We start from the raw sequence: 26,806 nt of genomic DNA on the forward strand, positions 1-26,806 counted from the left end.
CTTGGTCATTGCTGACTGTGCCACAGGATGGTTTAGCTATCATTCATGCTTTGTTGTCTATGTGGTTTGCCTCACACCTGGCTGAGTATATTATATGGAGGCCATTCTCTTGGCATAGTGGTGGCGTCACCCGCTCTCTCCCTGGTGTGATTTATTTAAATGGTTCTGTCATTCTAGAACAGTTTCCTGATTCCTGATTCCCAAGACAATCCCCTGGATGCTTTAGGAAGCAGATAAGTGAGGCAGAAAGCAATGGGCCATTCCCTGCCCTCACCCCAGTTGCTTGCCACCCTAGCAACCAATATTCAGAGGCAGATTACCTTTGCACATGGAGGTTTTCATGTAGTGATTGTGGCCAACAACAGTCACAGGCAGGCAGCTCTTCCTTCATGAATTTGTCTGATCCAGGGCTTGGGGAGACTGTGGGCTTTCTCCAGATGTAGATGGACTACAACTTCCAGCAGCCCAGGTCATTGATTGCACTGGGAGGCTGATGGGAGTTGGAAGTCCAAGAGCACCCAAAGGGCCACAATGTTCCTCATCCCTCATATGATTCTTGTAAAGGCCTTGAGCCTGCTAAGAGCCCATTTTCATGGCCCAAACTGGACACAAAGTCCTTCAGCCTTTTGCCAACTATTGATTCCATAACACACTTACCTGCATATATTATAGCTGTGGTTTCATATTACCCAAGTACCTGTTTTTAGCCTATTCATTGGAAAACTGATTAAAGAGCATTAATATTTTAAGAAGAAATACAAGTGACCTTTAAATAATGTTTTTGGCATTCTGGTTTTTTAAATTAAAAAAAGTCTGTGGATCTTCTGATTTGATTAGGGTTTTGTGTCTTTGTTATTAATATCATCATCACTGATTTATTAATCATGTTCTAAATCCCCACCTCAAGGTAATTTACACATAAGATAATTAAAAGTGAGTTAAAACCACACAAAAACCACAAATAAATTTAAAACTAGTCTAAAACCTTAGCAAGTGGGCACTCATCTCTAGCTGGGAAAGCCTGACAGGTGAAGGAAGCTATACCTCTGAGCATGGCAAAAGGGCCTTTTCTGACTGTTGTGAAGCTGTCCACAGGTACCTTCAAACAGGAATGAGAACTCAGGGTCTTAGCTTAAATCTTTATGGAAGCTCAAACCCCAGCGCCTCTCTGCTGCAGACGCTTTCCAGCGTCTTCTGGAATATTTCGCTGTCTCCCAAATTGCCACAAAGTCCTTCCAGGATCTTCTACCACTCGGGCAATGATGGTCCCTGCACTGGGGGCTCCTTCACTGGTGCTCTACATCCAGGCCCTTGCAAATCTTAGCTCCCACAACCTTGGAGAGCTCGTGCCTTGGGGTCCGGGGCTCCTAGCGGGAGAAGCCTTGAGGAAGGGATGGCCAGGATCGAGCCCCAAGGAGAGTTGCAACAACGTGGGGGGACGGACGGAACGAGACTCAAAGGCGTGGGACTCAAAAGTGGGAGCGAGAAACCAAAGATAGATTTGGACAATCCCTTTTTGAGGATATCACTGTAAAAGTTTTATTTCCTTCTTTGGGTACTTTTTATTTTGACAAATGCAGCCTCCAGCTGAACCCTCGTTAAAAATGCCGAGAGCTAAAATCGCGTTTAGCGCTGTAGGGAGGTGAAAGCAATTTGGAAGCGGGTGCTGAATCAAGAGGGAGGCTCCCCCTGCCAGAAAAGCGCCCCCCGCGTAACCGAAACACAGCCGTCGACACCAAGTTTCAGGTGTGTGTGGGGGGGGAGAGGTCCGCCCCCTCCCCTTGCAGCGATGGAGCCGGTCTCGCCCCCTGCCCGCCTTTGCAAGACCCGGGCGAGCGGGGAGGGGCCGGGGCGGTGGCAGCGGGAGCCCCGCCCGCGGAGCCTCACCTGGCGCGGCGGCTTTAAAGGCGCCGGGCAGGCCGGGCGGAGCCCCGCAGTGGTAGAAGCAGGCGAAGCAGGCGGGCGACGCGAGGGGGCCTCCTTCAGCCCAGGCAGCTCCAGGCGACGCAACGCGGGACGCGCCCGGAGCTCCGACGAGGTTTCCCTTTGCCGACGGCGGCGCTTTCGCTTCTCGTCGCGGCGATGGGGCTCCCGCGGAGCTGCCTGCGGGCCCTCTTGTTTCTCCTCCTCGAGGTGAGTACCTAACTAAGCGGGTCCCGAAGGACGGTGTCGGTAAACAGCAGATCCCGGGGAAGGAGAGCGGAGGGGCGCATCAGTGCCCTGGGCGAGATGTTGTTCCTCGAGGGGAGGGGGGCACAGGGGCACGTTTCCCTTTCCTGCTTCCCTGAGGCTTCAGGTGCCTGACTGTCCCTCCGTTTGCCCCTCTCAGGTGGGGACTTTGCTAGCGGACCCGACGCAACCTTGCTCCGCTGGCTTCACCTCCAATGTCTTCACCATCGAGGTGCCGGACGGAGACCTGCCCCGGGGACACGTTTTGGGCCAAGGTGAGAAGGCGGCGGCGCGCGCGGGGAGAGGGGGATACCGTCTGATGACTTTTTCCGGACCTGGAAGAGGACTGGGGGCTTTGCGTGCTGGGCCAGGGGAGGCGATTGCACGATTTTGAGTATTTGTCTGAAGTGAGCCCCTCTCCGTGGCGTCTGGGCGCGCTCGCGTCTTTTTGTGGCTGTCCCTTCTTCTGCTCTTCCTCGGGCTTTGTTGCCCGCCGAGGTCTCCTGGCTGATCCTTTCCCTGTGTTGGTGTTTATTTCGATTTCCCGTAGTATAGTTTATGGGGTGGGGTGGGGCGGGGGTGAGATCCATCTCGGCAGAGCGCCTCGAGGGCTCCGGTTTGAAGATTGCGACAGGGCAGGAGAGGCGCCTTCGACGGCTGCGACGGGCTCCTCCTGCAGCCCCGGGCGCCGCTTTTCTAATCCACGGGATTAGTCTTTTTTCCGACTCTTGCAAACTGGACTGCGGGCTGACCACTGCCTCTCCCACCCCGCCGTTTCTGAGAGCTACGAGTGGGGTTGGCAAGCGCCACTCGCCCGTGGCCTCTGGCCCTTGAGATGGCCGCGCTCCGCCTGGCGCGGCAGTACTGTTGGAGGTGTCCTGGAATGGGGGGGGGGTCCTGCTTCCTTCCTGCTTACTCCTGGTGAGATGCTCTGTCCCCAGCCATTCTGCATGATAATCCTGGACTGATGGCCCTTGATGGGCACCTGGTTGGGCCGGGGGGGGGGCGGGGTAGAGCTTATTCTGACGCAGCCATGTGCTCTCCCCTCCCCCTCCAGGTGCTTGTGAAGCTGTGCTGTCGGAGGGGGTCGGTGATGAGTTGGTTTTCCAGAAGGTGTGGCTTGGAAATGACCAACTCAATGGAATGGAATTCCTGGCAAGGCAATAAAGGAACTTCAGTTGTTGTGGGTTGATTCCCATAACTCTTGAGATCCTTATTACCTAGCCCATCTTCTGATAACCCCCCCTCCCCTTGTCTTACCTTTTTGCAATTCAAATCCCAGCATAACCATGAATTGGTTGTTTTGGCATTAGCATATTCTCTCTCATTTGCCCAACTTTCTCTCTCTAGTCCATCTTTTTCTTCCTTCTGTGCTTAAGGCCCCCAAAGGTTGCTCATGAAATGCGACCCCCCCTTCCAGTTAACCTCAAAACAGTTGGAGGTGCTTTGGTGGAAGTTGGCCAAAGGGTTTGCAATTCTGACATCTGAGGCAGAAATCCCCAACGTTGTTTGTACGCAGCAAAAACAATAATTACATTAAAATCAATTGTTTATTTTCCCAGGGATTCCCCTCCCCAATACATTATGAAAACTTGTATTCTCATACACCACAACTTATACATCTATAGAACACATTATTACGTGATCCACAAATTGGTATAAATCTTTAGAACTGTTTTTTGGTTTTCTGAAGAATTTGTAAATGAAACGAAGCTCCATCATTCTACAGTTAAATTGTTGTTTTACTGTTTCCATAGGCACCACCAAATCCATTGCCTGAATAAGCTTCAGCCAAGTTTTGCCTCTTGGTATAAGCTTACAGTGGGACAAGGTGGATTTTGCTTCTATAGGGACTGAGGCTTATCATTACTCTTTATACTTATTGCTATCGTTAATAAGTTACTGATATTGTAATTATCCCGTCTTCCTCCAAATAAGTTGTCCTGGCCACTTGCCCCCCATTTTATCCTCTCAACACCTCTGTGAGGTTGATTGAGAGAGTGAAAAGTCCAAGTTCACCTAATGAGCTTTGCAGCTGAATGGGGATTTGAACCCAGGATTCCCCAGTCATCACTGCACCATTCCTGCTTCTCTGGCAGCTTTCCCAGAGGAGGTTGTTGTGCCCTCAAGGCTGATCTCCCTGAGCCCCACTTGAATTCCTGTAACAAGGAGCAGATGGGCCTTTGCAGCCTTTGGGCCAACAGAACTGGGCTTGGCTGATGTCCCACATTACGGCTTCCTCTGTTCCACCCACTGATGGATGAGAATGTTGTGTTCTTTCCTGAAGGTGGGTGCTACCTAAATTTCGTGATAGACCCCCCCCAGGCACCTGCTGCATGATGCCATTGAAGTTCTCTCCATCCTCCATCTTTCTTGAGGTCTGCTGCTCCAGATGATGTTGATAGGGGGGCAGGGGGGGGGGGCAGGCAGGCTGGCCTAGCTGTTCGGCATGGCATCCTAATTGCCAGCAAATGTGTGTCTAGTTGTTTTGTGAAACAGGGACATTGTGCATGGAACAGAGGCTGGTCTGTCTCCTTTTCTCGGTCACCCCTGCCAGGAGCAGGAATCCGTTTAACTCTCTCTGTGCCAGTGACTTAACTCTCCCAGAGACCGAAACTGCCCCTTCTGCTGCAAGCAACCAGCTCTCCCTGCCTCCGCCTCCCCAAACAGAATTCCTTCCACCTGCCTTGGGGTTGGGAATGAAAGGCAGTGGCATGAGCGGTGAAAGAGTACTGGCACACTGGAGCTGGCCGTCCTCGCTCAGCAAGACCTTCCAGTGTTCGAAAGTGACCTGTTCACCCAGCCGTGGCCTAATCCAACCTGCAAACAGTTTGCTGGCTGGCACCCAAAGCCAATTAAAAGGCCTTGCAATGCAAATGTTTGTGTCCTTTAGGTCAGAACCTGGGCTCCCTGCATAGTTTGGTGGGAGGCTCTGTAGCCCCAGTTTCGAGTTCACAAAACTTTCATCTGATTTCCCCTCTGTATGGTGGGGAATTCTCAATTTGCTGGATTACCGGTATGTGCCAGCTCCAGTGCTAGAGCACAACGAGGAAATCCTGGCTGACTTAATCTCTCTAGATTGGCCTCTGTTTCTCTGCTACCCCAGGGAGACGATCCAAGTTGTATAGCATTATGATTTCATTGTTTGTTGCTCATGGTTGCCTCTGGAACGTGGAGGAGGAAGAAATTTACGGCTCCTGAAAGTGTCTGTTACTCCCTAGAGTGCAACTTCCAGTCATATAGGGCAGGAATGCCTCCTTATCCATGCCCAAGGTGTAACTTAAAGCCAGGGCTTGGCTATGATGCATATAAAGTAATTAGAGCTTTTGTTCATGTGCAGAGTACATTTTAATTTCAACTAAATAATTGCAGCATGTATATTTGAGACTCAGTAGCAAGACTTCCTGGCCGGTCAGTGTAGCTGCTGTGCAATCTGTATGTTTCTGCTACAGATTCCTCTTTATGCTTTTGCACTCTAAAGACTTCTTTTGTATATTGGTGATGGTGATGATATCTTACCTGCTCCTTCACTGTAGGCTCCCAGGGTGGGTTATAGCAATTCAGTATTCAGTAAAGAGTTTTAAACAAACTACCAAGTTGGTCCTGGAATGTGTGTGTATGATGTCAAGGGCTAGGGTAAACCCCCTGCTTGGCAGGGGGTTGGACTCGATGGCCCTTGTGGTCTCTTCCAACTCTATGATTCTATGATACCTGACGGAAACTCATCAGAACACTTTGGCAGTTGCGAGTGGATTAGCTGAAACTACTGCAGCATCTCTCCGGCCCCCCTCCCCCCAGTTTTATCAAAGCTGTTATGACGATTTGCCTTCTGTTGCAAACCTTCCTTCGAAGGTGGCTCTGTTCAGCCTTGTCCTCCATAGGACAAGGAACCTTGGTGGGTTCCTGGCTGTATTCCCTGCCCCTTCCAGAATTTGCCTGGTGTTTACTGAGTTGCTGAAGGAGGGTTTAATCTGCTGTAGCTGCAGCTCTCCTCACCTCTTTGCACAGCTTGACCTCCATAATGGAGGGGCCTTGAGATAAGAGCGCAGAGGGAGAGAGGGGGGAGCGAATTCCATGCATGCTGGAGAAAGGGGGAGGTCATGGTGGGGGGCAGGGCTGCACTGCAAGCTTGTTCCCCTGTTACCTGCTGTGAAGTGGCCGAAAACTGCTTGCCCATGTGGGCACAGAAGGAGCCCCTGTGCCATATTTTTTCTCCCTTTGGGCTCAGCAGCAGCACCAAGGGCTTCCTGTGCCTCTGTCCCTCAGAGGCAGAACAAGCTTCTGCCCTAGTGCCCAGCTCCTTGGAGGGCTGGAGTTGGAGCCCCAGTCCAGAGCAGAGTGAAATATAAGAGGTTAATTGCTAACTCCTTCGTTCTTGTTGAGGTGTGTCTGGCCGGGGATTAACTGCTCCAGTGACTGCACTGACTCAAAGGCTGAGTTACGGCTTCAGGGGCAGGTTGCAGGATGTGATGGGGCCCTGCCTGCCTCTTCAGCCCCTGCTGTGCGCTCTTAAGAGGCCCCAGCAGACCTTTTGGTTCCAGCCCTGCTTGCGCGCGTGACCATTAGGAGCTGCCTTACTTGTGGAAGGAGGCATGGCAACCCACTTGCTCTTCTCTGCTGCTGCCAAAGCCTCTTGGGGAAGGGAAGAAGGAAGCTATTTCCAGTAATGGCATACGGAGGGGTCTCTGCTAATGGCTTTGGGGCGCGTCAGATTCCACTAAGTGATGAGAGCTCAGAGATGGACTGAGATGGCTTTGACCTCCAAAGCTTTCCATGCCTGATGTGCACAGAGTCGGAAGAGTCTGTTCTTTCCCAGCAGAAATGCCGGTGCTTGTTCCAGAGAGGTCGCGGCTAAGCAGGCGCATCTCTGCAGCCACAAATCTCCAATCTGGGAGGAGGAACTGCAGTGGGAATTACCCACTGGTATTCCACACTAGTCCTACTCTGAGTGGACCCTTTGAAGTTAGTGGATGCAAGCAACTTAGGCAGGCTCATTGATTTCAGTTGGTCTCCTCTGAGTAGGACTTAGTTGCATGCAGCTCATAGTTCTGAATGTCACTGTTGGCAATGGGTCTTTGTTCTGCATTTTAGGACCAGTACAGGGTGATTTTGATGCTTCTGAAACAGGAGTCTTGAGGTACTTTTAAAAGATAAGCAAATTTGTTATGGCATACAGTTTTTTTGGTGTGTGCAAATTTATTAATGAAGACCCAAAAAAAGTGGAAGGGGGGTTAAGTGGGGAACAACAGCAAACAAAAAAGGTGGCTCATGTTGACAATACAAGAACCATCATACATCCATCTATCTTTATACATATAGCTCAGTACATCTCATCCAAATGTCCAGTTTGCTGGCTCAAGTTCATTTGCTGTTTATTAAAAGTGCAAGGGCCTGGAGGCCTTCGGGCTGTAGAGTAATAGATGGTATTTGTGTTTCCAGGCTTGTTATGGCATAGGTTTGCATGGAGGAAAGTCTGCTTGACCAGATGCATGGATGTGCTGTTACGCACATTTTGCATCTGATTTATTGAATTCTGATCCTCAAGCACTTCTGCCATAACTGACTAAGGTGCCACAACACTACTTGTTTTTGCTGCAGCAGGCTTGACACACAGCTGCTAACTTTCTAGAACTGGTACTTCTGTTCATGGGTTTCACACGCAGTTGCTGATGGCATCATCGCACGGCTCTGTGGGTTCTCTGTTTTGTGCAGTGTTGCCTCCGGGGCTGGCCCCAAAACAGTTTGCTGCCTGAGTCAAAGGGCAAGATGGTTTCTCCTCTCATTACAGGTGCCAGAACCAACCAGATGGACACTTGAATCTTACTTCAGCAAGAGCAATGGAGGCATGTTCTCTACTGAGTTGCTCAGAGTGGCTGGGGCAACCATGCCAGATGGGTGGCATATAAATAATAAATTATTATATGACTGCAGTTGAAGACAGGAGGCTAGCCAAGACAATGTGGTGCCAACCTCATAGAGCACACAGCTCTGCCTGCTCTGCACCCCTCAGCATTTACCGCCTGAGATGATTGTTTCCCTCTGCCTAACAGTAGGGCCGGTCCTGGCTGTTGCCATCAGTGGTTTGAAAGCTCTCTTGGAATATTAATGGCTTTCTCTAGTTCAATAAAGAAAGGAATTGTTTCATTTAGGGTCTCATTTCAGTTGTGGCTTTAGATACTCTCACTGATGGGGCATGACTCATGAGCCCTTCTGCTCTTCAGAGCCTCACAGTTGTTAATGGTGTCTGTTAATTACTGCAGGCTTTTCACTGTCTCCCAACAGGGCTAGTCAACAACAGTCAGATAAGCGTAGTTGCAAAAAGTCACTTGTATAACACTATCACTAATTGTCATCAGGGATTCTCTTGATCTCAGAGTCATTCTAGAGCTGTTCAAGCCACTCTTGTACCCTCCAGATGTTTTGGGGGCTGCAGTTTCCCTCATTCCCAGCCAGCATGCCTGTGTCCTAGTTCTAAGGAGCCAGAAAGGACCGGGTTGGAGAAGGCTGTTGTAGTTTCTCTAGTAGTTTCCCTGCAGCACAACAAAGTGTGTGGCACCTTGAAGACTTAGCAGGCTTATTGTGGCATCAGTTTCTATGGGTCAGGACCCACTTCTTTAGATTGTCTCAGCCTTTATACAACCAACCAATCACTGCATTCTGCAGATACCTTTTGCAGATACCATCTTCTTAGGAAGTCCATTCCTCAGAATGTAGGAATTGGGCTTTTAGTGTTGTGGCACCTGCCCTCTGGAATCCTTTCCCCTTGAATAATAGACTGGCAAAGTCCCTGTTGTCTCTTCTGCACCTACTGAAGATTTTCCTCTTCTGGCAAGAATTGTAAGTTGAGATCTTTTCTGAGCACCTTTGGGAAGAAGCTTGTGATATAAATTTAATTTAATAAAAGAAGAATAAATAAGGTCAAATCTGGTGCAGTTGGTGCTTTCTTTGTTGGCTCTGCCTGTATACAGAGGGTAAGAGGTTCATAAGCTTCCACGGGCCAACTTCATCAGAAGTGTGACTCAAGTGGAGCTGATATTTCCTCCTCCAACTAGGCATTTTATTCTGTACATATGCAATCTGTGCTATTCCTTTCCTGGGATGTGGTGAAGCATGGGCTGGGCATTCTAGCCTGTAGCTGCAAAGTCCCTTGGGACTCCTTTAAAGGAATCACTTTTGTTCCACAACCCATCTCCTGCTTGGCATTTTGTTTTGTTTCCTTATACAGTCATACCTTGGTTTTTGAACAGAATCCATTCCGGAAGTGCATTCGACTTTCAGAAACGTTTGAAAACCAAGGTGCGGCTTCTGATTGGCTGCAGGAGCTTCCTGCACTCAATTGGAAGCCGTGTCGGGTGTTCAGCTTTCAAAAAACGTTCGCAAACCGGAACACTTACTTCTGGGTTTGCAGTGTTCAGGAGCCAAAACATTCGAGTCACAAGGTGTTCGAGAACCAAGGTACGACTGTGTTTATATTCTGCTTGCCTTTCCTCATAAAACTAAAAGCTGTATCCACAGGCTTCGCAGCCAGGCTCTGCTTAGCTTCAGCAAGGTGGTGGCCTCTGTGGTCAAGAACCTGCCTTGCATGTGGAAGGTCTCTGGCTCAGCCCCCAGCAGCAACTCCAGGTAGAATTGTGATAAACTCCTGCCTGAAATGGTAGATAGTTGCTGCCAGTTGGTGTAGACCAGGCATCCCCAACCTTTGGCCCTCCAGATGTTTTGGACTACAATTCCCATCATCCCTGACCACTGGTCCTTTTAGCTAGGGATCATGGGAGTTGTAGGCCAAAACATCTGGAGGGCCACAGGTTGGGGGTGCCTGGTGTAGACAATCCTGAGCTAGATGGACTGTTAATTTGACATCATGTAAGGCAGCTGCATGTAAGGGACGCGGGTGGCGCTGTGGGTAAAACCATAGTGCCTAGGACTTGCCGATCGTATGGTCGGCAGTTCAAATCCCCGCGGCGGGGTGAGCTCCTGTCTTTCAGTCCCAGCTCCTGCCCACCTAGCAGTTCGAAAGCACCCTTAAGTGCAAGTAGATAAATAGGTACCGCTTTATAGCGGGAAGGTAAATGGCGTTCCGTGTGCTGCGCTGGTGCAGGCTCCCCAGAGCAGCGATGTCACACTGGCCATGTGACCCGGAAGTGTCAGCGGACGGCGCAGGCTCCCAGCTTCTAGAGTGAGATGAGCGCACAACCCTAGAGTCTGACAAGACTGGCCCGTACGGGCAGGGGTACCTTGACCTTACCTTAAGGCAGCTGCTACCTATGTTCCTCTGCAGCTTCAGCCCATACCCTGGGACAGCATGAGAGGGAAACCAGCCTGCCCCTCTCCTTTGATAGTCTTCATCCAGGTTCCATAATACAGGAGTAGGCAGAAGCTGGATCTATTAGTAGATCTCTGGGGTCACTTGCCGTACATTGGCAAAGTGCTCTTGCTTCTTCCAACAGCAGCAACTAAAAGCCTCTTTCTAAATTAGGCTGTCTTGGGGGAGCGAGTGGAAATGAGGAGGGAAGACAGGAGTTGGTTTTTGTGTGGAAAAAACTTGAGACTCAGTTAAGGGACTGAAAACACATTCCTGGGCTGAGCATATGTACTCAGAAAAAGTGCCCTTTACACTTAAATCTGTTTGCCTACCCCACTGGTCCCCCCAGAAGGGGGAACCTGCTGTGGTTCTGGAGATGTTGTCGAGCTTCTGTCAGCTCCAGCCAGCATGACCAATGGTCAGGGCTGATGAGAGATGGGGTCCAACAATATCTGGAGAAAGGGCACAATGTCCCCATCTCTGGACTATTTGACTTCAGTTGGTGGATCTTGGGTGTCTAGTTTAAACAATGAGAAAGGAACAAGAGAAGGGTCTAATGTAGCCTTCGTCAACCTGGTGCCCTCCAGATGGTTTGGACTACAGCTCCCATCAGCCCCAACGAGCACTGATGGGAGTCATGGTCCACAGCATCTGGGGGGCACCAGGCTGCCAAAGGCTGGTCTAGAGTGGGCAGTGAGGTTTATCCTTGATTAGGGCATAGAGGAACTTCTCTGCAACAAGCTCAAATACCTATCCCTTCCTATGACTGACTCATAAGCCACATGATTGAAAGCAGGGGCTATAAAGAGGCAGTGAAACTAGTTTGGGCTTTTATGGAAAGTCTCAGGAAGTGCATCATGCATCTAATACTGCCACACAATTTCCTGGTGGGAAGGGCTTATTTTCCCAGAATCCAGAGCCCAAGGCCCTGGCTGCTGCTACTGCAGTCAATTTAGGGTGTGTTGCGGATGCCTGCACTGATGACACCAGAATTAATGTGTTCGGAGGCTTTGCTAGTTGGCTTGAAACAAGAATATGGGGAGACTAATGTTTGAGGTGGGTACACTGCCTCAGCTTGTCCCCATCAACATTTGAAGCAAAGTGGGAGACATAGTAGTGGCATCCTGGTGGGATGGGGATTTTGACTTGTTGTTTATGGGGTTCTACTATTTCCCAAAACCTATGTTGTGTTTGTTTGGCTCTGACCTCCCCGGAATTCAAAATGCTTCAATATTCTTGTCTTAAGTACAGGATGCAAAGCCCTTTTTAGCCAGGGAGCCAAATTCCCTCCTGGGCAACCTTCAGAGGGCCACATGCCAGAGGTGGGCAGGGCCAGTGGTAAATGCTGGCAGAGTAATTAATGAAAATTTCACAGTGGGCTGGTTTTTGCACACGCTCCTCTATCCTGCGTCCCATACCCAAGGCATTCACGGTCAGAGTTTTGCCAGCCAGGCAAAAATATTCAAGGAGGGTACAAAGCAGGAGCAGTGACCTGAGGACAGTTCTGAGGGCCAGACAGAGGCCTGGGGGGCCACATTGGCCCTGGCCTGAGGTTCTCCACCCCTGCACCAAGACGTTGGAATACAGTTTGGCCAGGCGTGTGCGTGTACATGCAGTTGTACACACTAGAGCCTCCCTAATATCTATCCAATTTCTATTTCTTACATCTGGTGCAACGTATATGTTGTTCTCCTGTTGGCTGGACAATCAGGCTTCTCAACTTGTCTATACTGATGCAAATGCTGCTGCTATCACTTCCTGACCATTATTTTTTTGGGGGTCTCCATCTTATGAGCTGCAACTGAAATATGAGGCTAGGACCGGGAGCAAAGTGGACGCTTTGTTGTTTGCATTGGGAAAATCCAGATAATTTGATGATGACAAGCAGCCCGCTTTGTGACTGGGTGTGGGTTCAGTCCTGTGCAAGAGGGGAGCCCCGGCATATTTTGTTTAAGCCGCGGTGGGCTTCTGCTTCCAAGGCCAGTCAGTGGGATCTGTTCTGGCACGCACAGAGGGCTTGGCTGCTTGCTACATCAGCAGAGCAGAGTGCTCTAATCACTCTGGACTAAGCCTGGATTTCTCCTGCTGCTGCTGCTGTTGCTCTGGCCGGTGCTGCTCAAACACCCCCTTGCTCTGCAGGGGCTGTGCAAGCAATTCAAGGTTCTTGAGTGCCAATCCATTAAAGGGCAAACAAAACTCCTCCCATCCATTTGTAAGACGCTCTCTTGAATGCAGTTGAGATCTTTCAGTGCTTCCCTTCCTGGGCGATGGCTTATCAGCAGCACATTCCAGCTCTCCTCCTCCAAACTCTTGCCCCCTCAATTAGGAAACTTGTTTGCACATGTGCCGAGACAGGTCAAAGTTTGGCTGGCCCTGATAAGGGTTGCTGATGCTCAGGGGGGATCTAAATAACTTGGACTGTGAGCTGCAGATGGCCTGGAGGATCAGTCAGGGCCAAAATACCTCTCCTCTAGGGGTAAGATTTAATTCTTAATGTTATTGAGTGGAGCTTTTTCCTGCTAGGCTAGGATCCAGGCTGACGCAGTCTCTTTTCCTTCTCCCTCTCCCTCCCTCCCTCCCCAACCCCCCAGTCCAGTTTGCAGACTGCCAGGGATGGAAGCTGGCCTCGTACACAACAGAGGATGCCAACTTCCGGGTGCTGCCCAATGGGACGGTCCTGGTGCAGCGCCAAATGCGGCTCCATGGGCAGGAGACGACCTTCGCTGTGCATGCCTGGGATTCCACGGGTACCAGATCCTCCTCTGCCTTGGTGACTGTGCTGGTGCGGAACAAAGGCCCTCCTTCTCCAAAGGTAGTGTGCAAAGCAGCTGGCAGGGGCCTCGGGGGAGTGCAGGTGGCAGGCACCATGGCAACCTTTGTCCTTTGAGAGTGGCTGCTGTGGTGGAAACTATGCTAATAGGGCAAGGCTGTACCTCTGCAGGTGGAATGCACCTCTCTGAGGAGGGGCTCCGTTTGCCACAAGGAGGGAAACTCTTCCTGCTACAGAAATAACTCTGGATTTCCCCACAGCCTTCATTTGCTCTAGCTTCTAGTTTTGTTGCTCTTGGGAGCTTCTTCTTTGGTGTTTTCAAAACTGGCTCCTTTTCTGGGTTTTTGCAGAGAATTTCAATGGGTACTTGCTCTCCAGAGGAGGACATTTGGCTTTCCATGGAGGGTTAGAATTGTACACTGGTAACTCAGGTAACATACGCTTCAGGTTACAGACTCCGCTAACCCAGAAATAGTTCTTCAGGTTAAGAACTTTGCTTCAGGATGAGAACAGAAATTATGCTCCGATGGCATGGCAGCAGCAGGAGGCCCCATTAGCTAAAGTGGTGCTTCAGGTTAAGAACAATTTCAGGTTAAGTACTTCTGGAATGAATTAAGTACTTAACCTGAGGTATCACTGTATATAGAATTCCCTATTCTGAAGCTGCCGGTAGGCTTAGCTGGCCCAGCTGCTACTGGCGGGGGCTGCTGTCAGCTGTTCTCAAAGCAATTGACAGCGACCTCCCCACACTGCTGGCCTTGCAGCCTGCAGTGCTAACGGACCTGCCACCTGCCTTCTTTCCTTGTTGATAGTTGGATAGGATATAGGTGCAGTCGAGGCACCAGAATAGCCCCTCTTACTCTGCTCTGTTGTTTTTGCTCAGCCTTCCCCAACCTGTGGGCTCCCAGCTGCTGGAGCTGATGACAGTCCACCCACGCCTGGAGAGCAGCACCTGGTTTGGGAAGGCAGCTGCTGTTGCAGAGGTCTCTAAAACTCTTGGTCCCTTCTTCCAGGAGGAGTTTGAGCCTGCCAGCCAAGCAGAAGTGCTGTATTTCTCCCCGGCGAAGCCTGGCCTGAAGAGGCAGAAGAGGGACTGGGTTATCCCTCCCATATCCGTTCCTGAAAATGAAAGGGGCCCGTTCCCTAAGAACCTTGTTCAGGTATGGCAGATTCCTGTGGGGGTGGTGGGGGTGTCTGTGCGCCTTGCCCCAGAGGTAACAAGGGCATGTGGATTCATTCCCAGGGTATCTGTGCTTAATGCCCTTTTATAATATGTTGCCTGAGGCTGCAGGTGGCTGAGCTTTTCGGATAGCGAAGGGTGCTCAGTCTTCCCGAACCAGCAGCCCTTTTCAGAAAGTGAGCATCCAGTGTTTTGTGCAGCATCTCCTATCTTTCTCTCCCTGCCTCAGATCAAATCCAACCGGGACAAAGAAACCAAGATCTTCTACAGCATCACCGGTCAGGGTGCAGATAGCCCTCCTGAAGGAGTCTTCATCATTGAGAAAGAGACAGGCTGGATGAAAGTGACTCAGCCGCTGGACAGGGAGAAGATTGACAAGTACCATGTAAGGGAACTCTTTGAACTAGCACCCAGGAGACCAGGGTTCAAGTCCCCTTTCGGATTTGAAGCACACTGAGTGACCTCGGGGCAGTCACTGCCTCTCACCCTAACCTACCTCACAGGGTTGTTGTGGGGTCTAAGTGAGATGGGGGGGAGCAGGGAGGGAAGAACCATATATGCCACCTTGAGCTCCTTGGAGGAAAAAGTGGGATATAAATGTAATAAATAAATAAACCAGGCCCCCTGCTGGTTTTAAGTCTGTCTGCAGGAGTTTAGGCTGGAAGGATGTTCCTCCCATCAGATTAGAAGCAGAGGAAGGAAACTTCCAGGCCACAGAAGTGCTTTAAATGTGGCTTTCCGTCTCCCTGCAGCTTTTATCCCATGCTGTGTCTGAGAACGGCAAGCCTGTGGAAGAGCCCATGGATATCGTCGTCAAAGTGACAGACCAAAATGACAACAGGCCTGAGTTTACCCAGGAGGTCTTCAGAGGGTCTGTCTTGGAAGGGGTGACACCTGGTAAGGAGGGGGAGGAGTTGGAAGAAGGAGCAAATGGCATCATGCGGGTGGGGGGGGGAGAGGGGGCACCTCTGGGCTGGTTATGCACATGCCAGGCTCCATCTGTAATGGGATTGTTTGTAGGTATTTTATCGCTTGTGCATTTGCCACCCTGATCTCCTTTGGGATGAAGGGCACGGGAGATACGGTAAGTTTAATAAATAAGAAACAGTAGGATTTTGCTTGTGGTTGCTTTAACTTAAGCTCCCCTGGCATGGCTTATCTGGCTTCTCCTATTTGCTATCTGGCTGCAACAGTGGGTGGACCTCCCCATCCTTTTAAAATTAAAAATAAAGCAAAGTCTGGCACCACCACATACACAAATGTCTCTTCTAACTGGGAACTATAACAATGCTTATTTCAATAAAGAAGAAAAAGTCCCCCTCTTGATAGATAAATCCAACATCCACTTTGCAAATTTATTAATTCTGTTGGCTTATTCATTTTGGCAGCAGATTATATTTCCAAAACTAAGCCTTGATTATACAGTGGGCGGGTTTGACCATTTTCATTGGATGCTTATGGCTGAAGTGGAGATTTACATATACTTTGGTGGTTGATTATGTAAGTGTGTGGTCGTGTCAGATTTGATAAGAGGCATCCTCATTCTACTTACCCAACTTGTTTCCATCCAGAAATTGTTAGACCACAGCTTGCATCACTCCTAACCATTGATCAAGCCTGCTGTGGCTAATGGGAGTTATAGTCCACCCACACCTGGAGGCAATCAAATAAGAGAAAACTGCCCTAACGTGTTCAAAACGCCACCTGCTCTTTTGTTTTCTAAAATATAAGCAAGCCTTGCCATGTGCTTCTGAATCTCTCAATCTAGCACAGTAGCAGATTAGATGAGAGCCAGTGTGGTGTAGTGGGTGGTTAAGAGCGGTAGTCTCGTAATCTGGGTTACCAGGTTCGCGTCTCCGCTCCTCCACATGCAGCTGCTGGGTGACCTTGGGCCAGTCACACTCTCTCAGCCCCACTCACCTCACAGAGTGTTTGTTGTGGGGGAGGAAGGGAAAGGAGAATGTTAGCCGCTTTGAGACTCCTGAAGGGGATTGAAAGGCAGGATATCAAATCCAAACTCCTCCTTCTTCTTCTTAAATTGGTTATTGAAAACTAATTTCTTACTCCAGCCAATGACACTGTCCAGACCAAGAAGCCCTTGAAACAAAATATCCTGTACAGGAGAAAAGGGACACTACGATTGGCTCAAACCCTTTTATAAGCTTTTAGCATTTTGGGAGTTGTAATCCAAAATGCCTAGAGGGCACCAGGTTGGTGAACGATGGTGCAAGCTATGGGAGGGCTATAGCAGCTGGAACAGAGCACCTGTGTTGCAGGTACAAGGAACCCCAGTTTAAAGCGGAAACAGTCATAGGCTCGATAGACAGATTTTGCTTGTCTTTAAGGCCGCTGCTTCATATGCTGGGCATTACATTCACTCTCTCCTTCCCCACCCCACCCCCTTCTTCTTTCTCTTCGCCCCCCTCCTCTGCCATCCCCTTTGGCACCAAACCAGGCACCTCCGTGATGCAGGTCACCGCTACTGATGCAGACGATGGCATAACACAACTCAACGGTGTCATTGCCTACTCCATTTTGAGCCAGGTTCCCGAGGTGCCCCACAAGCAGATGTTCGCGATCAACAAGGCAACAGGGGCCATCAGTGTGATTGCCAGTGGCCTGGACCGAGAGGTAAAAGGCCAGCACGGGGGGCGGGGAGCCATATAACTGGTGGAGTGGGTAAGGGGCCTTGGCTGCCTGGGGGAAAAGGCAGCATCGCAGTAAGTACAGTGACTAGCTAAACTCTGGGATCTGCTGCCATAGGAGGTAGCGGTGGCCAACAATTTGGAATGGACAAATTCCTGGAGGGCTGTGTTCTTGTGATACTGCAGTATTTCTTGTGATTCCCGGCAACTGGTTTTTGAAGTGGGGACAGAGTGCTGTTTTGCTCATGTCCTCCCAGTGGGCTTCCCAGAAGAGGCATCTGATTGGCCACTGTAGGGACAGGATCCTGGAGTAGATGGGCCTTTCCACTTTAGGGCTGTCTTTCTGTTCTGAAGTAAGTACCGCTGGAGCAGAGAAGAGTTTTAGCTCTAACCCTCTTCTCAAACCTCAGGAGTCCTTCCTCTTTGGAGAGCTGCAGGATCCTGGACATGAATTCATCTTCAGATGACTTGTAGGCCTAGTGGGGCCCAGGGAGATCTGCTTTGCTATTCCCAGATTAGACACAAATCCAGGCAGGAGGTGTGGTTTCAAGGCTCTAGACCTGGTTTGCATGTGTGAGAACGTCTGCAGTGGGTGGCGTACTTTTTCCACAGGCTACAGAATGAAGGAAGAGATGCTTTTACTCAAATGGAGCCTTTGTCAGTCCGTCACTAATACCAACCACAATACTTGCCTCTTCCAGAGAGTGAGCGAATACACACTGACCCTGCAAGCAGCAGACTTGGACGGCGATGGGTTAACTGGCACCGCAGTGGCCGTGATAGAAGTTGCAGATGTAAACGACAACGCACCAGAGTTCAAGGAGCCAACGGTAGCAATCCGGCATTCTTTGGAGCAACCACTGGGGAGGGGCTTGGGGGGAGACGCACATGACATTGGGGTGTCTCAAGGGGTCAGACAATGCAGCAGCTCCTCTAAATGCTTAGGGCTTTGTAACTGTTGTGTAGACAACTGCTGCTTATAGCAACCCCTATTGTTTTCGATCTTCCTGGTTGCAAAACGGCCTTTGGCTTATGTGGGTCAGAAATTTCATCCCAAAGCTCCCACAGGATAGGCGCACCCCTGGCTGCACAAATAATTCCAGCAGACTGAGGACTGCTGCTGGCAAGGCCACTAGGAGTTTGCATACTAAGATGAAGGGGGTTGGGGACTAGTGGGTGGCTGGGTTGTGTAGTGCATGCATGATGGGGCTGTGCCTTGCAAGCAGAGAGGAGCATTTCCCTATCCGTGCAGCTAACTGGGTGGTTCCACTTCTCCTAGTACTCTGCAGAAGTTCCAGAGAACGAAGCAGGGCTGGAGGTCGTGAGGCTGGCTGTGACTGACAAGGATGCGGTCGGCTCCCCAGCATGGCTTGCAGAGTACAATATTGTGCAGGGCAATGAGGGGAATTCCTTCACCATCTCCACTGATCCAGAGACCAATGAAGGCATCTTGAAAACGGCTAAAGTAGGTGCTGGAATGTGTGTGCTTGTACACCTATTTTATTTAGCAATTTTTTTGTGCTTCCTAATCAACAAAGTATCATTTAAGCGGTTGGCAAAGAGTTGAACAAAATATTTATGGGTAGGCTGGGGGAATAAAAGCAGGCTTTAAAAACAGTTCACATTATAAAATCAAAATATAGATAAAATCAACATTAAAAATATATACATAATAAAACAGCATGCCTGGATAAGCTTCCCTTATGTGGAAAAGGTTTTAACAGGTGTCAGAAACAGTCCAATTGAGGTGCCTGTTGGATATCAATGGGCAGGGAGTTCCAGAGAACAAATGCTGCCACTCTAAAAGATGAATGCCTTGTAAATGTGGAATAAATTTTTGTGACACTTGTAAAGCTGCCGTTTCCCATGCTAGCACAAAAGAGAAAGCAGTCAGTAGAGTAGGGCTAGCATTAACAACAACAACAACAACAACAACAACAACAACAACAACAACAACAACAACAACAACAACAACAACAACAACAACCCGCTTTCTAGTTGGAAAACAGCAGTGTTTCATGATGGAGAGCTAGTATATATTTATTTGCATTTTCTTAATTTTGGGGGAATGGCTTTTGGGGCTATGGGACTAATAATAAAATGCTCAGGTGGACATAAAGATGGATCTGGGAGTTGAAGAACCACCTCCTGATTCATTACAAGTCTTCAGTAGATCTGTGCATTTAATCAAACATGAGGACTTGGGAACCTGTTAGGATGCTGAAGGAGCAATAGCAGCAATGCTGTAGCCCAGCTGTGCAAAACATCTGGCGGTTGGCAAAGACTGCTGTTGCCTACAGCTGCTGTCTTTGCAGTAAGGTAGTTTGCCCAGTCCAAGAGACACAAAGGGAGAGGGAAGCAAATGCCCTTGACTCTAGTTCACAACAGTGGTTGCTGCAGTTGCCCTCCCTGGTTTTGCCGCCACTCCTGCTTCAGCCCCAGCAAATGCCACTTCCACATATCTGGACTTTTCCTTGTTTTTAGGGCTTGGACTTTGAAGCAAAGAAACAGTACCTGCTGCAAGTAGCTGTCACCAACCAGGCCCCTTTTGTGGTGAAGCTCCCAACCTCCACAGCTACTGTGATAATCAACGTGAAGGATGTGAATGAGGCCCCAGTCTTTGCGCCTCCCATCCACAAGGCAGAGGTTTCAGAGGACATCCCAATAGGGCAGAAAGTCACAGCATACACGGCACAGGACCCAGATAAGATGCAATCCCAGAAAATCAAGTAAGCATTTCTGTTGCTGGTTGGCCAGGAGTTGAGCCTAGTGGGGGAATAGTGTTAATAGGCAGGCAGCATAGGCTTAATGGCTTGATGAGAGGTGGGTGGAGATCAATGGGGCTGATCGCAGATAGCAAAAGCCACATCAGGCTGGGCTTTGTTGTTCTAAACATTTCCATCTTCCAAGAACGGGATGTCCATCAATGCTCAGTGGCTCCATCTGAATAAATGGAGCCCTGGGCACTTGAAAGGGAGGGCAGGAAATGCAGGGAAGGTAAAGTGATACCTCTTAATGGACCAGCTCAGGTTGGTGTTGAGAAATGTGCAAGTGCCGCAGAATGTAAGGAGAAGTCAGTCTTGAATTTCAGAGCAGGCATGCAGGCTCCCTGCATCAATAGCAGCTGGTCAAATGAGGCTGGATTTTATCTGCTTTTGAGTTCAATGCAGCAAGCATATTGTGCTGAAGTCAAAGGCATGATGTTGGCCTGATCCAGAGAAAAGATTGAAAGCAGGATAAATTGCATCTTGAAAGATGTATGTCTCAAGGGGTAGGGATTGTTTACCTTTCCGGCTGGGGGTGGGGCAAAAAGCAGCGCTTCCAAAATGCAAGTACGCTGCCCCACAACCCTTTTCTATGTGGCTCACATGTGATGCATTGTTCTCAAAAAACAAGGGAGGTATATATTTTAGGTGGTTAAGATCCCAGAAAAACTGGGAGATCAGGGAGGAGGAGAAACTTGAGCCAGCCTCTCTGGCATGCTAAGCAGTTTTTAAGGAAGAAGAGCAATGAAGCAATGTCTCCACCTGCATCCCGAAACAGGACCCATCCTAACATTGCTGTAGCAAAAAGTGTGTGCGAATTAATTAGCCCCGAAGCTGAAATTCTCAGGGGCTTTCTTGCTGGCATGCCTTATAAGACACATTCCTCCTTTTGTGGTCTCTTGTGATTTAAACGTGTTCTCTCCTGCCAGGTACTCCATGGGGAATGACCCGGCTGACTGGCTGGCCATCCACCCGGAAAACGGCATCATCACAGCCAAGAGCAGCCTGGACCGGGAGTCCCACTTTGTCAAGAACGACACCTACATGGCCATTGTGCTGGCGGAGGATGATGGTAAGCTCTGTGTGGTAGGAGGGACGAGTCCCCTGCCCTGGGTCACCATCTCTTGTGGGGGAAGGGAATCAAAGGACTCTTTGTTGGCCTGTGCATCAGCCGCCTGGGAGCTTCCCATGTGAGGGGCACGTGGCTGTGGAGCTGCAGCCTCCTCACGGCCTGTCACGAGAAACCACATCCCAGACCTTGGCTGTTTATCTGTTTAGGAAGTGGAGACAAGGGCAGAGGCGGGTGCAACCCAGGCCTTCTGAAGAAACAAATCAGGAGTCCCGAACAGCCTCCTGCTGGCTAACTAGGATGGGAGTGAGATGCAGCCACAGGCCACAGTGGATGGCAATGGGGAAGAGGAGGAAAATGTCCATCCACATATTACCCGGGACACCTCTTGCCCCTTCCCCACCCCACAGTGTTGCAAGGACTCACTTGGGGATGATACGCACAGCACCACAGCCACAACTCTTACTATGCAAAAGTCTCACATTCTGTGCTTAAAAAACAAAGTAGGCTAATAAGCCACATTGTGCAGATTAATGCTGAATTAAGCATGCTCTTCTCAACATTGCATGCATTTTGAACAGGGTTTAATGCTCTTCAAAAGCCAAAGCAAATGGAATATATAAGCTGTGGCAGTTTGATCAATCTTAAATAAAAAGCCTATTTGACTTGACATACTTAAGCATGTTTTACTTCAAGAAATCATACACAACACAGATCCTCAGAATAAATTACATTAATGCAGATAGTTGGCACAAGCCTGAATGTTTTGCACATGTCCTCATTCTGTGTGTTCTGAACTTGCTGTTTGTAATTGGTAAGATTCTGGACTCCTTTATGCTTGGTTCTGTTTCGTTTTTGCAAAGAGCAACTCTTGGGAGCAGAAAGCCATGAGAGAGGGTCTGTAGCTATACAGGACCCAGAAGCTCCATCATTTGCATGCTGGAGTGTAAGGGGACACTGCCAGCCTTTATTAAGGCCTATCTCTGACCATATCCATTAGAAAAGTTCTGAAACCTGTGGACATAATTTGAATGCTGGGCTCCTGGCATTCTCTGCAGAATTGTGTCTGGGAAGGTGTGGCAAGTGAGTCTGGGCCAGACTATAGCCCTGCCTCTTCCTCATTCATCTCTGTTTCTAAAGCCACCTTCTTTCCATCCTGCTCCAAACAGGAACCCCTCCAGCAACTGGGACGGGCACCCTCCTGTTGACCCTGCTAGATGTGAATGACAATGGCCCCGAACCCGACCGGCGGGAGATCATCGTCTGCAACAGCAAGCCAGTGCCCCAAATGTTGCGCATCCTGGACAAGGACCTTCCCCCCAACACCTCCCCATTCCGTGCAGAGCTTCTCCACAACTCAGAAGAAAATTGGGCTGTCGAGATGGACAGCAAAGGTGGGGTGAGCAGTGGGGAGGAAACGGGGTGCCCTTCCAGAATAGCTGTCCATGGTCTGTGCTGGAACAGGAATCTTCTCTCCTTTGGCAGCAATGCCCAAATGACTCCCTCCTCTTAGTTCTCCCTTCTCTCCTCCCCACTTTCCCCACAAGGTCTTAGCCAGCCAGAGATGGTTATTCCCTGTTCCCTTTGGGACTTAGGAATATCCCAGGGAAGCAGTTGCCCTGGTTGGGGTGAGCTCCCCTGTCTGCACATGCTAGGAAATCCTTTTAGACAGTCTACTTGGGTAAGGTCCTACACTGTGTATGGCTGTCATTCCTTTTCAGCAGGTGCAGCTGAAGAGAATTCATTAGCTGAGTGTTAACGGAATGCTTCTTTCGGTAGCCATAATCCATTCCCAATGAGCCGACTCTGTTCCTGTTCCATTGTGCTTATGCTCTGACTGTTCCTTTTGCAGGAGAAACTGCAACCCTGACATTGTTGCAGCCCTTGAAGCAAGAGACGTACAAAGTTTACCTCCAACTCTTTGACAACCAAAACATGGAGCGGCTGACGGTCCTCACAGCAACTGTCTGTGATTGTGAGGGGCATACAGAAGGGTGCCCCGGTCCTCAGGGGACTGGCATTGAGGCTCCCATCATCTTAGCCATCCTGGGAGCCATTTTGGCTGTGCTGAGTAAGTGTGCAGGTCACTGTCCTTCTGTCTCTGTGGGCAGAGTGGGGGAGTGAAAGCATGGAGGGCAACTCCTTATACCAGAAGTTTTCAACCTTTCTGAGTCCATGGCTCCCTTGGCCATTTTTTCTGAGGCACCCCTGTGGGGCTTAGGAGCCCAGTTATGTCACCCCTTGGCTGCCAAGCTGGCAGCACCTCGCCCTTTTTCGAACATGCTCCCTTGTGGAGTGTTCCCTCAGCCTCCTCTCCTCAGGAGTCCTCCGGGCAGCTGCTGATATCTGAGCTGATCCCCTGCCCCATAATGAGAGGTGCCTTCTTACACTGCCCCACAGGGGCCTGGGAAGCACCGCCTGGCTAGCCCCAGAGGCACAATTCACCTGTGGAGCCTTTGGGAGGCAGAGACGCCTGCTTCCAGTAGAGTCTCAGTTCACCCTTCCAAATCCTGGTGCCCTCTCTTTTGGACTCGACTCCCATCAGCTCCAGCTTCATATAGCCATGCTGACTGGGACTGATGGGAGTTGTAGTCCAAAACACCAGGAGGGGGCACCAGACAGGGAAAGGTTTGCTCCTCTGACATGAGTGCAGAAGCACCTGCTAAAATGCTGTGCTGATTCTCTGTTTCTCTCCCAGTTATCCTGCTGCTGCTGCTCCTCTTTGTGCGAAGGAGGAAAGTGGTGAAGGAGCCTTTGCTGCTCCCAGAAGAAGATACCCGGGACAACATTTTCTACTATGGTGAAGAGGGAGGTGGCGAGGAAGACCAGGTGGGTGCCCCTTCGGCTCTATCCAATTAAAAGGGACATGAGGCAATTGAGGAAGTGTCTTCTGTAAAGGATATGCTGTGTTGCAAATGCCTGATGGGACTATAGTATCCTCAATATGTGCAATGCCCCCAAAAGACTCTCCTCCCAGAGATAAGCACAGTCTTTTGCTGAAAAACATGTTCCACCCTGTACAGCTGTCCATCCTCTACAGCCCACAATGGGTCAGGTGGTGTTGTGACCTGGTCTTCATCCTCTCCAAGTGTCTTCCCCATTTTGTTCCAGTACCTCCAGTTGCCTACCATCAACATCTAAATGGCAAGGAAGGAGAGGCAGCTTCCTTGCCATGTTGTATTCTGCAGTTTTCAAGCTGCAGAGCCTCTGCATCATCTTTTCTCTCTCCTCTTCTCCCCCTTCCTCCGAAAGGACTATGACCTCAGCCAGCTCCACAGGGGCCTGGATGCTCGTCCAGAAGTCGTCCTTAGGAATGACGTCCTGCCCACCCTTCTGCCAGCTCCACAGTACCGCCCGCGTCCTGCAAACCCAGATGAAATTGGCAACTTCATCCATGAGGTAAGGTTGAAGGAGGAGGGTGCTGAAAGGGAACATTGGTCGGCAATCTGCTGCATATTCCAATGTTGTTGGACTCCAGCTCCCAGCACCCAGCCAGTATGGCCAGTGGTCAAGGATGGCGAGTTGTAGGGAGAGCCACAGGTTTGGCACCCCTGTTGCACAAGGCAAGCAAATGACTAAAGCTTGAGTGTGCATGTCTGGGGAAACCCAGCCAGATGGGCGGGGTATAAATAATAAAATTATTATTATTATTATTATTATTATTATTATTATTATTATTATTATTATTATTATTATTTTATTTTATTATTAATTTATCTTTTCATACTGTTCTTCAACCCCATAAATAGTTTCTAGAAGTCTGTCCTTTCAGTTTGGTACCATCGAAATTGACAGGCAGCAGCTTTTTCCGGTTTCCCGGCTGTGCTGCAGGAGACTCTGCAATCCACAGATGACCAAGACTGATTTTACATACTGATTTTACACCCCACATCTCTCACATGAATGTTTGTTCATTCAGAAATAACCATTCTACCAGATTGCAATGTTTATTTCTTAAGAGAACTGCAGTTTGGGGAAAAGTTTTCCTGCACAGTTGGTTCTTATCTCTGGTGTAAAATGTGAAATTCCTCTTGACCCTCAGAGATATAACTGGCTGTTCTATACAGCTGAGACTATTATTATTAGGGATCACATTCCATGAGGCATCCCAAAGTTATTTAGAATACACTGAAAACATGTATAAAACTATGACATCTATAAAGGCAGCATCTCCCCTTGCTCCTGCAGAACCTGAAGGCGGCAGACACGGACCCCACGGCGCCCCCCTATGACTCCCTGCTGGTGTTTGATTACGAGGGCAGTGGCTCCGAGGCCGGCTCCCTCAGTTCCCTCAACTCCTCCAGCTCTGACCGGGACCAGGATTACGATTACTTGAATGACTGGGGCAGCCGCTTCAAGAAGCTGGCAGACATGTACGGCGGGGGCATCGACGACTAAGAGCCATGGGTGGACTTTTGCAGCCCAGAGACTGGGTGGTCGTGGCTGGCTCTCACCCCTGCCGTTGGGGATCTCTGCAAGAACGACATGCTCCTCTTTCCCAGCAAAGCCTCCCTTGCATTGCACCGGCTCCTGTCCGAATGCCAAACACACTGCATCTCCTCCTTGGGTCCCTGGTGGCAACACCTGAAGCCCTGAGAAGGACCCAGCAGCTTCCTGGCAGAGTGTCTGGCTTCCTCTGAACTCACAGGCAGCCTTCATGAATGTGCCTGCGAAGGCTTTCTAGCCAGATGAGCGATGCTGTATGTTACCTGCCTCTGAGTGCCTCTTGATGGAAGCGCCATCCCTAGCCAAGGAACCTGTCAGCATTCAGGGAGGTCTGCATTCTATACCCTGGTTCCAAGAGAGTGTCAGAAGATGCCCAGTTCTCGCTGCTGGAGCTGATGTGTGTTCCACCCATATTCATTTGGTGCCCCCAGACGAGATGGATGGATGGACTGTGGGTTGGGGCAGGTGTGGTGCATGGGGATGTAGTAGCTGTATGTTGTAGTGGAGCAGCCCTGCCCAGACTCCTGCGATCAGCTGGGGCACCTGCTCCCCATTGGCTCAGCCCCCAAAGTGCCAGCAGTCCTCTTAGAAACTCTTGGCTGCTTTTTTTAAAAAAAAATAAGCATCTCCTAAGTGCTCCTAGGTCAGTTCTTTCCTACTTTTAGGTACGAAATAGACTTGGTGTTAAGCTAAAGGGTTGGACAATCAGGGTGTAAAGTTTTAATAAAGGATTTTCTTTTTTAAAGATGGGTGTTTTCTCTGAGCCTGCCTGGGGTGTGTGATGGGAGAGCATCAAGAGTTGCTCAGGGATGTCACGGGGCACCAGAGCCTACCCTGAACTGAAAAGTAAAATGTATCCAGGGGGAAAACAAACCCACCAGCCTATGTCTGTCCAGATGTTTTGGTCTGCAACTCCCATCAGCCCCAGCTATGATGGGCTGACCCTCTAATCAGTTTTTCCCACCCACCTCTCTCATCCTCACTTTCTCTGCACCCAACTGCATTCTACTCATTTAAAAACACGCTGATTTCCGGACCGTCCGCAGGCTGGATTTAAAAGGCAATTGGTCTGGATCCGGCCCCCGGGCCTTAGTTTGCCTACCCATGTTCTATAGCCTTCTTGTGTTCTCTTCCCAGACCATCCCTGACTGGATCTTCACAAACTCTCAGCTTTGCTTCCCCTGCCTTCTCCCTCGGGCTCCCTAGGAGGGCTGCCTCGTTTAACAGTTGCAACTGTGTTTTTGTCCTTGTTAAACCTCTCCTGAGGGAGCTGGCAGGAAAGGGCTGCCAGGGTTGCACAGCTGCTCTGGGGAGGAGGCACTGCACAGGGCTGGGGGGTGCAGGTGTCTTCCTTGGCACTGGTGCAGCTGCATACACCACCCTGCCTCATAGAAACCCTGTGGGAGACCCAGGCTGACCACTATCCCCCCTCCCCAGGGGCAACCATCTGCCTCCAGCAC

General features: G+C 49.8%; 1 protein-coding gene across 1 annotated transcript; it reads left to right on the top strand.

Moving 5' to 3' along the window:
• The first annotated feature begins 1,854 nt into the window (after positions 1 to 1,854).
• LOC310711548 (B-cadherin-like) lies at positions 1,855 to 26,091 on the top strand. The gene is made up of 16 exons (XM_083513609.1): positions 1,855 to 2,133; positions 2,330 to 2,444; positions 13,063 to 13,283; positions 14,255 to 14,401; positions 14,651 to 14,806; positions 15,174 to 15,318; positions 16,877 to 17,052; positions 17,768 to 17,896; positions 18,346 to 18,531; positions 19,551 to 19,795; positions 20,761 to 20,903; positions 22,070 to 22,294; positions 22,753 to 22,971; positions 23,599 to 23,729; positions 24,153 to 24,299; positions 25,089 to 26,091. The coding sequence occupies exons 1-16, from the start codon at positions 2,083 to 2,085 to the stop codon at positions 25,296 to 25,298; spliced, it is 2,646 nt and encodes an 881-aa protein (XP_083369735.1). The 5' UTR covers positions 1,855 to 2,082; the 3' UTR covers positions 25,299 to 26,091.
• Positions 26,092 to 26,806: the final 715 nt, after the last annotated feature.

This window comes from Podarcis liolepis (assembly GCF_965112155.1).
Source record: "Podarcis liolepis genome assembly, chromosome: 7".
NCBI lineage: Eukaryota > Metazoa > Chordata > Lepidosauria > Squamata > Lacertidae > Podarcis > Podarcis liolepis.